General features: G+C 44.3%; 1 protein-coding gene and 1 pseudogene across 1 annotated transcript in view; one reads left to right on the top strand and one right to left on the bottom strand.

Annotated features, from left to right (window-relative positions):
• The window catches only part of LOC124721523 (rapamycin-insensitive companion of mTOR), a 277,266-nt gene that overhangs the window by 188,806 nt on the left and 74,397 nt on the right, over positions 1-14,063 (bottom strand). Inside the window, exon 8 of the mRNA XM_047246541.1 lies at positions 2,235-2,413. Coding sequence (XP_047102497.1) covers positions 2,235-2,413 — 179 coding nt within the window. The remainder of the gene's footprint in view (positions 1-2,234; positions 2,414-14,063) is intronic.
• Positions 2,560-2,677, top strand: LOC124723426 (annotated as a pseudogene).

Raw genomic sequence — 14,063 nt, 5'->3', positions numbered from 1 at the left:
CTTCACCTTTATGTGACATGATGTAACTGCAAAAGTTTAAATAGTAAGGATCCTAGCTGGACAGTACAAAGACAAGAACATTATTTCTAATAAAGTAAAAAGGGTGTTGTCACATTAACTACAAAATATCTTTCTGAATGTGACGTGTGTGAACAGCAATTGCAAATATAAGCACATGTAGACACCAAGGAAAACACAATAATATTCATTTTCTGATCAGTGTGATAAAGTTTTGTAATTATGATTTGGTTTTTAAATGAGATGACTGTAGAGTCGTTTTGCACATAAATTAAAATATTCTTTCAGGTTAGATTCAAACCAGCAATCTATGGACATCATCTTATTAAATTTGATGGTCTATCGTTCTAACAACTGAGCCACTGAATAATTGAGGTGTAGATGGAAAAGAAATTTCCACTAGGTGTTTAATTTCGTTGAACGACACGATCCTTCACTGTAATAATGGGAGAGCATATCTTGGAGATAAGTTAATGTTAACTTAAAAGTGCAACAAGTTTCTAATTAAGTTAGTGACTTGTGCGTCAATGTGGTGCCAGGAGTTTTTATAGATGTATTTGTATAGTTCAGTACTACACAACATTTGCAACCCATTTTCCAAAACAAGACATCACTGTGAATTAGCATTATTACAGTAGGAGCAGCAAGCTAGCCAGTGATGTCACATGTGTCACGTGACTCAGATGGAGCATTTTAGTGGGCTTTTGAATTATTTGAATTTGATTTATGTTTTTATAAAAGAATTCAAGAGGAATAAAAGCATGCTAGGGGCATAAAATGACATAATTAATCATTTAAGACAATTTCCAGGAAACAGTCAAATACTCTATTGAAACAGTGATGATTGATTGGTGGCTACTGAATCTTGTGTGTTACATAATAACTTTCCTCCATTCCTAGAAATTTCTTTTGATTACAAGAAATTAACCACTGATGCTGTAGCTACAGGAAAGACAAACATCCTGTAAGATGAAACCACAGACAGAATGTGACGCTGTGTTTTTGTTGTCCTTTTTGGAGTGTCAGCTGCAGAAGAATGCTAGTCATTTCCTGCTGTTGTGAAATTGCTAGAATCAGTAAATGCAACAAAATGTTCTCACATAACATTGGATACGCTATATGAGTACATCGCACCACATAGTACTGTACAAGTGTTTGTTAGGAACAGTGCTTTGGACATGACACTTTGCTATGAATCTTTAAAGGTCATCACTGGTAATCATCAGATATATGGTCAGCCCTGCAGGATTCATGGTGTCAGTTCCCTCCAGCACTATTTCAGACATTAGACGAGTTCGCGCCATGTCATGTTGCGGCACTTCTGCATGCTCTGGAGGGGCCCTATATGACATTAGGTAGGTGTACCAGTTTCTTTGGCTCTTCAGTGTACATTAGGACATGCTGCATGCAAATGTGCAGGTAACTCCGCAAAAAGTAAACCTATTATGCTGAAAGGCAAGTATCTCAATTCTAACAGGTTTGAGGCTAATCATTTACAAAAAATAAAATAAAAATTTAAAAAATAAATAAATAAAAAATAGATGCTAATTTTACCAAACACAGATGTTAATTTTGCAAAAAATAGGTGCTACATTTTCAGGTCCCTAAATTAATGGGACACTGAGGACTCTCCAATAAAAGCCTTCAATAATATCACGTACCTGTCTAGACATTCTGCAAGCACGTATTTTGTCAAATAAGTAATGGTGGACAACTGAATCCAAGGCTTTCTACTCTTGTCCTCACTACAGGTGGGTCTCTCTCATTCTCGGATCTGAGTGATCTTCCCTTTCTTTTTAACCTTCCCCAACTTGTCCCACTGTCCTCTCCATTGAAAGCACTATTAGTTCTGAAAGCTGGGTATCGCATCCCTTTTGCTTTTACATTTATGTGTCTCTATTGGTGGCATTTTACATTTTGCATCCTTAACGTAAGTACTGGTCAGCAATTTTGCCTCATAACTGATTAATTTTCTTGACTTAATTTACGTTACATATAATCAATCACGACTTTACTCTGCAGAGCAGAAAGAAAGCAAGAGATTAGATAAATCTAAACAATTTTTTTTAAATATTCATGTGACATACAGTTGAAGCCGCTTTTTGGAAGTTAATAAGAATTTTTATATTTCCAAAATGCATATGCTGTACCCACATTTAACTCCTTCAGTGTGACAAACCAGTTGCAGCTACAACAATACAGTAAGAATGACTTGCCTGACTTTTGATAGATGTGGTAACACAGCTCTTCCTTCAGCAGCAACAAAGCCTTCAGATAACTTCCACCCACTTTGTGGCCTTGCTGGATCCACAGCTTCCAAGGCTACACTGAATTCATCGGTCCATTCAGGGTGAGGAAGATCAATCAGGTCATACAAAAGTTCCAATACTGCTTTCTGCAGGAAAGGAAAAGTATAATCAGTCCCATTAAAATTAACAACATTACAATTTCGAACGTACACACCACAGAATACCCCAAAATAATATTTGTATTATATCACTAATAAAGAACCCAAATAATTTAACCCTTGAGTGGGAGTGAGGCAACAGCCTTGCCGCAATGGATACACCGCTTCCCATCAAATCACCAAAGTTAAGCAGTGCCGGACATGGTCAGCACTTGGATGGGTGACCATCCGGGCCACCATGCGCTGTTGCCATTTTTCGGGGTGCACTCAGCCTCGTGATGCCAATTGAGGAGCTACTCGACCGAATAGTAGCGGCTCCGGTCAAAGAAAACCATCATAACAACCTGGAGAGCAGTGTGCTGACCACACGCCCCTCCTATCCGCATCCTCAGCCAAGGATGACACGGCGGTCGGATGGTCCCAATGGGCCACTTGTGGCCTGAAGACGGAGCGTGTGCTTGAGTGGGAATGCCTGTGTATAAGGTGCGTCAGCCACAAATAAAATTAATTTGCACCATTCCACTGTTGTTTCACAACTGCGATCCCATACATATTTCTTCATTATTGCTTCAGCTAACAATGCGATAAATTGTGTTGCCATATGTCCAAGTGACCAGCAGTAATAAAAAACAAACTGTGAGCTAGGTGAGAAAAAATTTATGATCGCTGCAAGAACATGACCCAGACTATGAGCTAGCAGCACACTCCTACAATGAGGCTCTTATCTATGAGACAATTAGTAATTGAATAAGCAGTTGGTTGGTATCAGATACAACTGTGCTGCTGCGAGTGGGCCATTACTGTGGAGTGACATCTGCCTGTGGCAACAAAGTGATAAAATGAAAGTTTATTTCATTGTTGTTTAAATAAACAGCGCATTAGCTCATACTGTGTAAGTTTATGTTATCGTTGTTTAATTCAGCTAAGATTAAACTGTGATTCTGCTCATACAAATTTACCTTGGTAACATAAAGACAGCTATTCTTTACATGTGTACAAAGTCGCTGCGCACCTTCTTATCTTAAGAAAAACCGCGTGCCCACTCGGGGGTTAAAGTATCCACTCAACCCGACTATTCTAGCTGAAAATCAGATGTGGAGAAGCAAGTGTGTTGTACAGCTAGCGATATGTGCCAGGTAGCACTGGGAGCTGAGCTAAGGACATGCACTGCCAGTCTGTGATTGTCTCCATATGACTGCTTAACATCATAATAAAAATTCGGAAAATGTGTAATCGTGCAGATTCTTACAAAAATGGTTCAGAAACACGTAAAGGTAATTAACCCAGAGTTTGAAATTAATCCGATCAATAATTTTCAGAAGTATTGATGCTTTACAAAAATAATACATATGCTGAGATTTGTAGCTATAAAGCTGAGATCTTAATAGTACATGTGGTTGGGTACAAAACCATATTATGGAAGTTTCTGCAGTGTTACCTTCACCAGTTTTCAAGGTTCTTCACGTAACTGTAAATTTTGGCCTATAATATAGTAAAATTTAACAAATTATCTACCATTACATGTTGTTGTTGTAGTTGCTGTTGTTGTTGTTGTTGTTGCTGTTGTCGTCTTCTGTCCAGGACTGGTTTGATACAGCTCTCCATGCTACTCTAACCTGTGCAAGCCTCTTCATCTCCGAGTAACTACTGCAACCTACATCCTTCTCAATCTGTTTACTGTCTTCATCTCTTGGTCTCCCTCTGCAATTTTTACCCTCCACACTTCCCTCTAGTACTAAACTGGTGATCCCCTGATGCCTCAGAATATGTCCTACCAACCAATCCCTTCTACTAGTTACATTGTGCCACAAATTCCTCTTCTACCCAATTCTACCCAGTACCTCCTCATTAGCTATGTAATCTACCCATCTAATCTTCAGCATTCTTCTGTAGCACCACATTTCAAAAGCCTGTATTGTCTTCTTGTCTAAACAGTTTATTGTCCATGTTTCACTTCCATACATGACTACACTCCAGAAAAATACTTTCTGAAAAGACTTCCTAACACCTAAATCAATACTCGATGTTAACACATTCCTCTCCTTCAGAAACATTTTTCTTGCCATAGTCAGTCTACATTTTACATCTCCTCTCTTCTTTGACCATCAGCAGTTATTTTGCTGCCCAAATAGCAAAGCTCATCTGTCTCATTTCCTAATCCAGTTCCCTCAGCATCACCTGATTTAATTCAACGACATTCCATTATCCTTGTTTTGCTTTTGTTGGTGTTCATCTTATATCCACCTTTCAAGACACTGTTCTTTCTGTTCAACTGCTCTTCCAAGTCCTTTGCTGTGTCTGACATCATTACAATGTCATCAGCAAACCTCAAAGTTTTTATTTCTTCTCCATGGATTTTAATTCCTACCCCAAATTTTTCTTTTGTTTCCTGAATTTTTCTTTTGTTTCCTTCACTGCTTGCTCATTATACAGATTGAATAACATGAGGGATAAGCTACAACCCTGTCTCACTCTCTTCTCAACCAATGCTTCCCTTTCCTACCCCTAACCTCTTATAACTGCCTTCTGATTTCTGTACAAATTGTAAATAGCCCTTCTCTCCCTGTATTTTACCCCTGCCACCTTTAGAACTGGAAAGAAAGTATTCCAGTCAACATTGTCAAAAGCTTTCTCTAAGTCTATGCTTGTTATAAACATAGGTTTGCCTTTCCTTAAACTATTTTCTATGAGAAGGTGTAGGGTTAGTATTGCCTCATGCGTTCCTACATTTCTCCGGAATCCAAACTGAACTTCCACGAAGTCAGTTTCTACTAGTTTTTCCATTTGTCAGTAAAGAATGCGTGTTAGTATTTTGCAACCTTGACTTCTTAAACTGATAGTTCGATAATTTTCACACCTATCAACACCTGTTTTCTTTGGAATTGGAATTATTATATTCTTCTTGAAGTTTGAGGGTATTTCACCTGTCTCATACATCTTGCTCACCAGATGGAAGAGTTCTGCCATGGCTGACTCTCCAATGCTATCAGTAGTTCTAATTGAATGTTATCTATTCCTGAAGCCTTGTTTCAGCTTAGGTCTTTCAGTGCTCTGTCAAATTCTTCACACAGTATCGTATCTCCCATCTCATATTTATCTATGTCCTCTTCCATTTCCATAATACTGCCCTCAAGTACATCTCCCTTGTGTAGACCCTCTACATACTACTAATTCCCTTCAGTTTCCCTTCTTTGCTTAGGACTGGTTTTCCATCTGAGCTCTTGATGTTCACACATATGGTTCTCTTTTCTCCAAAGATCTCTCTAATTTTTCTGTAGGCAGCATCTGTCTTACCCTTATTGATATTACTCAGAAGTCAGAAGCACCATACTCTGGCTATAAAATGGTAAAGATGTACCAAATTTTAAGTGAAGCAATGTGTTACTAAGTGGTACAGTGATGACAGAAAGTGGAGTTCAATACTCACAATATATTTAAAAAATTGTACTAGCAGTGTTTATTGGAAAACAGAATCAAAATTTAAACAGAACACTCTTAAAACATTTATTTATTGTAAGAAAAATAGGAAGCAGATATAACCCCATCTGGGAGAGTTACTGGAAATTTAATGTTGCGAGTCAGTGCTTTTCACGCTCAGAGTTGCATCTGCCGCCAATCAAGAACCAAGTGTTGCATTCGGGGTCAGTGTCAGTTAGTCTGCAGTCGGTATTCAGTCAAGTGTTTCATTTGGGGTCAGTTTCAGTTAGTCTGCAGTCGGTATTCAGTCAGTCAGTTCTAGCGTCATGATGCATTCACTTGAGATGGTAGTTGCAACTGTGAGTGCTGGCCTAGGATGGCTGCATACGGTAAACTGTTAAATTATTACAACTTAGTTTTGGTGTGGGCTACAGCGGGTTAAGGCTGATGTTGTTTTGTCTTGCTGGTTAAATCAAATCAAATCAAAGTTATCCCGAGAGAGAATACAGATGTACTTCAGGAGTTTGTGTGCACCATAAATAATCAAAGTATAAGTGGTAAGTGAAGCATTAGACTTTCCACTTCCATGTGGTCAAAACTCTGACTAGTCTGGCCAGTGTGTAATACAGACAAAATACTGTAGTTAGTGGAACTTTGAAAAAGATTTCGAATCTGAATTCTGCCAGGTAATGGGGAAAGAATACAAATAAATTGACAGTTAATAAGTTAGCATTATCAAGTAACAGTTCTTTTTCAGCTATGGAGAGCTGGGAATGTCAGCAAGCAAAATGTGTTAAGACCAATTTCGGGTTACCTATCTCTGTAATTCATAGGCCCTTGCTGTGTGGGTGGACAATATATTAGGGAAAAAATACTGAAAAACTACTTAAACCAATCTGCCAACCAACACAACATCAACATACACCAAATTTCACTGGAAATTCCATCTGAGTATGGTATTTTCAGTCATTTTCTGAGTGTCTTCACATAGGTTGGTGTCCTGTGTTGTACAAGGACATGACCACTGCCCACCACGAAGCTGAATGCTGCCTTGTGGCTTTACAGGCACGTGACACAGTAAGAAAACTAAATAAGCAGAGCAAGAATGAATGAAAATCATTCTAGCAATGATACATGCTGTAAACCGGACGTCCACTACCACAAGAACGCTTGGAAAGGTCGAAAGTGGTTAAATGACAGTGAAACCAGGAGTAGGTGACAAGGTGTTGGATGTTGGTTGGTTGGTTTGTTTAAGAGAGGGGATGGGGGGGTGAGGGGTAAGGGACCAAACTGCATGGTCATAGGTCCCTTGTTCCTATAAAACAAGGGGTAGAATAAAACAAAAGACAGGCACAGCGCAATACCGTAAAGAAGGAAAAACCAAGAAGAACAAAGGAAAGGCAACGAACACTAAAAGGATCAAAAGAGGGCAAGAAAGCAACAGAGACGTAAGAAACAGAAGAGAGTAAAACAAGAAAGCAGATCACAGCAGGCTGGCCGATCACGAGAATAAAAAGGAGAAGGCAGCCATGGTGCGACACATTAAAACCTCCATCCCAAAAGCACTGGAGTGGAGGACACAGAGGGACAAAGAACATACACTAAAACTCAGATCACATGATAAAACCCACCCTCACAAATAAAACACAAAACTAAAGCTGCTGTTGAGGCATTGTCGCCCAACACCGAAGGTAGGGTGCTGGAGAAGTTAAAAGCCCGCCGCAGAGTGACTAGAAGTGAGCAGTCCAGCAAGAGGTCAGCGCCTGTCATTTGGGAGCCACAGCAACACTGGGGTGGGTCCTCGCGATGGAAAAGGTAACCATGCATGAACCACATACAGCCAATGCGGAGTCGACAAAGGACAACTGATTCCCGGAGAGAGCCAGTAGGGAAGACTTCGACACATTCGCAGTCTCCTTAACAGCACGTAATTTATTCTGCGTACTGTTATGCCACTCTGCCTCCCAAAGCTGAAAAACCTTGTAGTATAAGACAGAACGCAGGTCAGTTCCAGAGAGGGCAAACCCCAGAAGCGGTTTCCACATAGCCTGTTTGGCCAGCCTGTCAGCATGTTCATTGCCTGGGATTCCGACGTGTCGTGGGGTCCACTCAAACACCAAGGAACGACTGGACCGTTCCAGGGCATAGATGGACTCCTGAATGGTCGCTACCAAAGGATGGCGGGGACAGCACTGGTCAATATTTTGTAAGCTACTCAGTGAGTCAGTACAGAGGAGAAACGACTCGCCAGAGCATTAACGGATGTACTCAAGTGCTCCAGATATGGCCACCAGCTCTGCAAGGAATACACTGTAGCGATCGGGTAAGGAATGCTGTTCGATATGGCCGCCGTGAACATAGGTGAAGCCAATGTGACCATCAGCCGTAGAGCCATCGGTGTAAACCACTTCAGAGCCGTGAAACATTTCAAGAATCTAGAGGAACTGTCAGCGGAGAGCAGCAGGGTTAACGGAGCCCTTAGGGCCACACGAAAGGTCCAGTTGAAGCTTCGGCGTAGGGCTACACCATGGAGGCATACATGAATGGATCTCAAGAAGAGGTGGTAAAAGGAAAGACTCCAATTCAAACAGAAAGGAGCGGATGCGCACCGCAATCGTAAGCCCTGACCTAGGCCGCCTATGCGGGAGGTGAACCACCATGGTTGGGAAAAGAATCTGGTAATTAGAATGTTCAGGATAGCTACAAATGTGTGCAACATAACTGGCAAGCAGTTGTGCACATCTTATCTTCAATGGAGGGACTCCAGCCTCCACCAGTACGCTGGTCACCGGGCTCATCCTAAAAACTCATCACTAGTCTAACTCCGCAATGGTGCAGTGGGTCGAGAAAACGCAACGCTGAGGGCGCCGCTGAACCATAAATCACACTCCCATAGTCAAGGCGGGATTGAACAAGGGCTCTGTAGAGCTGCAGCAGTGTAGAGTGATCTGCATCCCAGTTGGTGTTGCTCAGGCAGCGAAGGGCATTGAGGTGCTGCCAGCACTTCCGCTTAAGCTGACGAAGGTAAGTCAATCGAGTGTCAAAAACCAGTCCTAAGAAACGATACGTCTCCACTACAGTGAGTGGATCATCATGAAGATAAAGTTCCGGTTCCGGATGAACGGTATGACGCCAAAAAAAGTGCACAACACACCACTTTGCAACCGATAACTGGAAACCGTGCGCTAGAGCCCATGACTACGCCTGGTGGATGGCTCCTTGTAGGTGCTGCTCAGCAACACCAGTACTAGTGGAGCAGTATGAAATGCAGAAGTCATCTGCACACAGAGAAGGTGAGACAGACGGTCCTACAGCTGCTGCTATACCGTTAATGGGCACTAAAAAAGAGAGATACACTCAATACAGAACCCTTCAGGACCCCATTCTCCTGGATATGGGTGGGAACTATGGGAGGCACCAACTTGAACATGGAAAGTGCAAAGTGACAGGAAATTTTGGATAAAAATCGGGAGCAAGCCTCAGACCCAACCCATATAATGTGGCAAGGATATGTCGTTGCAAGGATATGTCGTTGCAAGGATATGTCGTTGCAAGGATATGTCGTTGCAAGGATATGTCGTTGCAAGGATATGTCGTTGCAAGGATATGTCGTTGCAAGGATATGTCGTTGCAAGGATATGTCGTTGCAAGGATATGTCGTTGCAAGGATATGTCGTTGCAAGGATATGTCGTCCCCAGGTCGTGTCATACGCTTTTTGTTAATAAAAAAAAAGACGGCAACCAGGTGTTGCCATCTGGAAAAGACTCGGGGGACACAAGATTATCAGTGGTAGTGACCCTGGCGGAAGCCGCCCTGACATGGAGCCAGTAGGCCACATGACTCCAGGACGCAACCCAATCGCCGACACACCGTACATTCCAGCAGCTTACAAAGAACGTTGGTGAGACTGATGGGCCGATAGCTATCCACATCAAGAGGGTTTTTACCGGGTTTGAGCACCGGTATAATGGTGCTCTCCCACCACTGCGATGGATAGATGCCATCGCACCAGATCCAGTTGAAGATGACAAGGAGATGTCACTTGCAGTCGGATGAGAGATGTTTAATCATCTGACTGTGGATCCAATCTGGCCCAGGAGCTGTGTCGGGGCAATGTGCAAGGGCACTGAGGAGCTCCCACTCAGTAAATGGGGCATTATAGGATTCACTGTGCCATGTAACGAACGAGAGGACTTTCCCTTCTAGCAGCTGTTTGAGGGTGCGAGAGGCTGGGGGGTAATTCTCGGAAGCAGAGGCTTGTGCATAGTGCTCAGCAAAGTGCTCGGCAACTGCATTTGCGTCGGTAGATAACAAATCATTTACGCTAACATTGGGAACACCTCTTGGGGTCTGGTACCCATAAAGACGTTTGATCTTTGCCCAAACTTGGGAAGGTGACGTATGGCTCCCAATGGTCGAGACGTATCTCTCCCAACACTCCTGCTTCTGTTGTTCGATAAGTTGGCGAACGCAGCCATGGAGCCATTTAAAGGCTATGAGGTGCTCCAGGGATGGGTGCCGCTTATGCCACTGTAGAGCTCGCCAAAGCTCCTTAATTACTTCAGCGACTACCAAGGGACTGTCTTTCGCTGGGGGCACCCTAAAGAGCGAGAGATCGCGTTTTCTGCCACAGAAACCATTGTTGTAGTCACCTGTTCAACCATCACATCAATTTTGTCATGTGAGTGAGATTCAATGGTGACAGAAGAGGTGAAAGCTTCCTAGTCTGCCTTGTTTAAAGCCCATCTTGGTAGACGTCCGGGAGAATGGTGCTAGGTGAGTGACAGGAAGATGGGGAAGTGGTCACTACCACACAAGTTGTCATGTGCCCTCCAGTGGATGGATGGGAGAAGTCCTGGGCTGCAGAGGGATGAATCAATGGCCACACAAATGTGTGGGGGCCCCCGAATTTAAGAGGCAGAGGTTGAACTGAGACAGGAAAGTTTTGACATCTCTGACGTGACCAGTAAGCACGGTGAACCCAAGGGGTTATGAGTGTTAAAATCTCCCAAAAGTAGGAAAGGTTTAGGGAGTTGATGAACCCGTGCAGCCAATGCATTCAGGGGTACTGCACCATCTGAAGGAAGATATACTTTGCAGGCAGTTATTTCCTGTGTCGTCCTCACCCTGACAGCCACAGCTTCAAGAGGAGTTTGAAGGGGCACAGGTTCACTGCATATGGAGTTCAGGACATAGACACAAATTTCACCTGACACTCTATTATATTCGCTACGGTTCCTGTAATACCCCTATAGCCGCAGAGGGCAGGGGTCCACACTGCCATGAACCAGGTTTCCTGGAGGGCAATGCAGAAAGCAGGTGTAAAGCTTAACAGTTGCCGTAGCTCAGCCAGGCGGTGGAAAAAACAGCCACAATTCCACTGGAGGATGACGTCATCGTGAGACTGGGAAGGCATGGAACATCCAATGAGGCAGTTTACGCCTCAGGGTCACCTGCTGCCACCGAATTATTGCCTAAACAGTCTATATCCATTGTGTCCGAGGGTCTGGTGAGATCTAGGTCCTCAGCAGATGCCAGAATCTCCATCACATCCTAAGACACAGAGCTTGTAGGTAGCAGTGGTGTGCGTGCTTTGGATTTCTCTCACTGCTCCTAGGGTTTCCCTGGCTGGGAGGACTTCACTGATTCAGTCTCCGGGACTGAGGATGACTGTGAAGCCCTACAACCAGCAGCTTTGGCCTCTTCAGCCATTGGTGGGTGTCATCTTTCCGACTAGCAGAAACTTGTGAAGGGAGTGACCCAAAGAGACTCCTTCCTAGCGAGAGGAGCCGAAGAAGACTTATGCTTCTCCAGCTCAGAAGTGGGGACTGATATCCCCAATGGTTGGGGAGGGGGTGGGGGGGTGTTGCTTCTGAAGTAGGTGGTGCAGGAGCAACAGGGAGGGAGTGCCCCCCACCATAAAGGGGGCAGGTGTAGTTTACTGGCTCTGATATGTGACTGAGAGGTGGCGGAGCTCATGGGGATAGAACTGTTGTAGTGGCGGTGTAAAACGATGTCAGACGTACGGAATGTAAGTGTTCAAATTTCCTCTTAGCCTCAGTGTAGGTCAGTCGGTCCAGGGTCTTGTACTCCATGATTTTCCTTTCTTTCTGGAGAATCCTGAAATCTGGCGAACAAGACAAATGGTGCTCTCTGCAGTTGACACAGATGAGACGGGGGTCACATGGAGTATTGGGATGTGATGGGCATCCGTAATCTTGACATGTGGGGCTGGAAGTACAGCGGGAAGACATATGGCACGTCACAGCGGTAGAGTATCACCTTGACCTTCTCGGGTAATGTATCACCCTCGAAGGCCAAGATTAAGACACCAGTGGCAACCTGATTATCCCTCGGACCCCAGAGGAAATGCCGAACGAAATGTGCACCTCGCTGCTCAAATTGGTGCGCAGCTCATTGTCAGACTGCAAAAGAAGGTCCCTGTGAAATATGGACCATATTTAAGCTCTTATGGGGTGTGATGGTTACAGAAACATCCCCCAGCTTCTCACAAGTGAGTAACCCCCCTGACTTGTCAGAGGATGCTGTTTTGATCAAGACTGACCCAGATCTCAATTTGGACAATCCCTCCACCTCCCCAAACTTGTCCTTTAAGTGCTCTACAAAAAACTGAGGCTTCATCGTCATGAAAGATTCCCCATCAGCTCTTGAACTTATAAGGTACCGGGGCGAATAAGAGCTGCTGCCATCCTTAGCCTGACGTTCCTCCCATGGTGTGACCAGGGAGGGGAACAATTTGGGGTCGTACTCCTGTGCGTTGAATTGAGCCCGTGAAAGCTTAGAGACTGCTGGTGTTTGACCACCAGCAATAGATGACGTACTATGCTTCATCGCGTGTCATAGGCCCTGATGCCACCCATTCTGACCAGGGGCCCTCCCCATGGGCGCCACCCCGCCACAGCAAAGACCACCTGACAGGATGCAATTGCTGGGAGTCCCAATTCCCCAGGGTGACTGGCATCTACTCTTTGGCTGATGTGGGGAGTTAATGGCACAAGCATCAGCAGAGCGATCCCTATGTGGTCAGGGGGCTATAACCAACAGGGTACATGGCAGCCCCACCACAATGGACTGGCTAACGTGCTGGATATGAGGTGCAAAGAAGTTCACGGTCATCATCGGTGAAGAAAGCGACACTGCATAGTGCATGGTGGAAAACGCACCCAGGAAGCTGTCTTCACCCAAGAGCTGGAGAAGATGGAGAATGAGTGGGACTGCAATGCGATGACGAGAATGTGGGCTAAAGATCTCACTGCACAATGGACACGATGCACCATGTAAGGCGCCCTTCTCCAACTGGCTCGCTCTTTGGGAAAATTTAGAAAGATGGAGGTCAAACCCGACAAGGGACCATCACATAAAGGCCAAAACGTGTGAAACTCCTTTTAGTTGCCCCTGCCTCTTACGACTGGCAGGAATACCTCGGGTCTATTCTAACCCCCAAAGCCACAACAGGGGAGAGGGGGGGGGGGGGATTGACGTGGGTGGAGGGGGGGGGGTGAGGGGGGAGGGAGTGTTGGACGTCTATGCCTCATTAGAGAAGATTGAGATTGCAGATTTGGCTGCTCTGTCAAGCAGGACAGGTGATGATATGATGACAGAATACAATGCTGGAAGAATCACAAGTGTTTTGGATCACATCATTTGGTGCACACTGTCAAACATGGGGCTCTGCAGCAGATGACCCATACATGTTCGAATGTTGACTCAATGACACTGTCAATTACAGCAGCAGTGAGCACGAGATCACAGAAATTGGACCGTGGATCAATGGAAGTGTGTTTCTTGGTCAAATGAATCACAATTTTTGTTATACCAGGTCAATGGCCATGTCCTGATACGCCACAACTGAGTGCACAGATGTTGGAAACATGCACAGTTGCATGGATGCAGGCCATTTGGGGCAATATTATGATATGCAGGATATTCACCTGGGCTACCATGGGACCTGAAGGTAGTAATCAAAGGCATCATGATGGCTGCGGACTGTGAACATTACTGTGGACCACCCACATGCTTTCATCCTTGATGTTTCCCCTAACAGTGATGACAACTTCTAACGGGAAGGCCAGAATCGTGCACCAGTGCTTTGAGGAACATGACAGTGAACTCACATTGTTGTGCTGGTCACCAAATTTGCCTGATCTGAACCCAGTGGAGAACATGTGGAATGATATTGAGCACTATCTCCATGCTCTG

This window comes from Schistocerca piceifrons, chromosome X (genome assembly GCF_021461385.2).
Source record: "Schistocerca piceifrons isolate TAMUIC-IGC-003096 chromosome X, iqSchPice1.1, whole genome shotgun sequence".
Lineage (NCBI taxonomy): Eukaryota > Metazoa > Arthropoda > Insecta > Orthoptera > Acrididae > Schistocerca > Schistocerca piceifrons.
The sequence above is the reverse complement of the archived record's forward strand: the minus strand, read 5'-3'. Positions and strand labels throughout refer to the sequence as shown.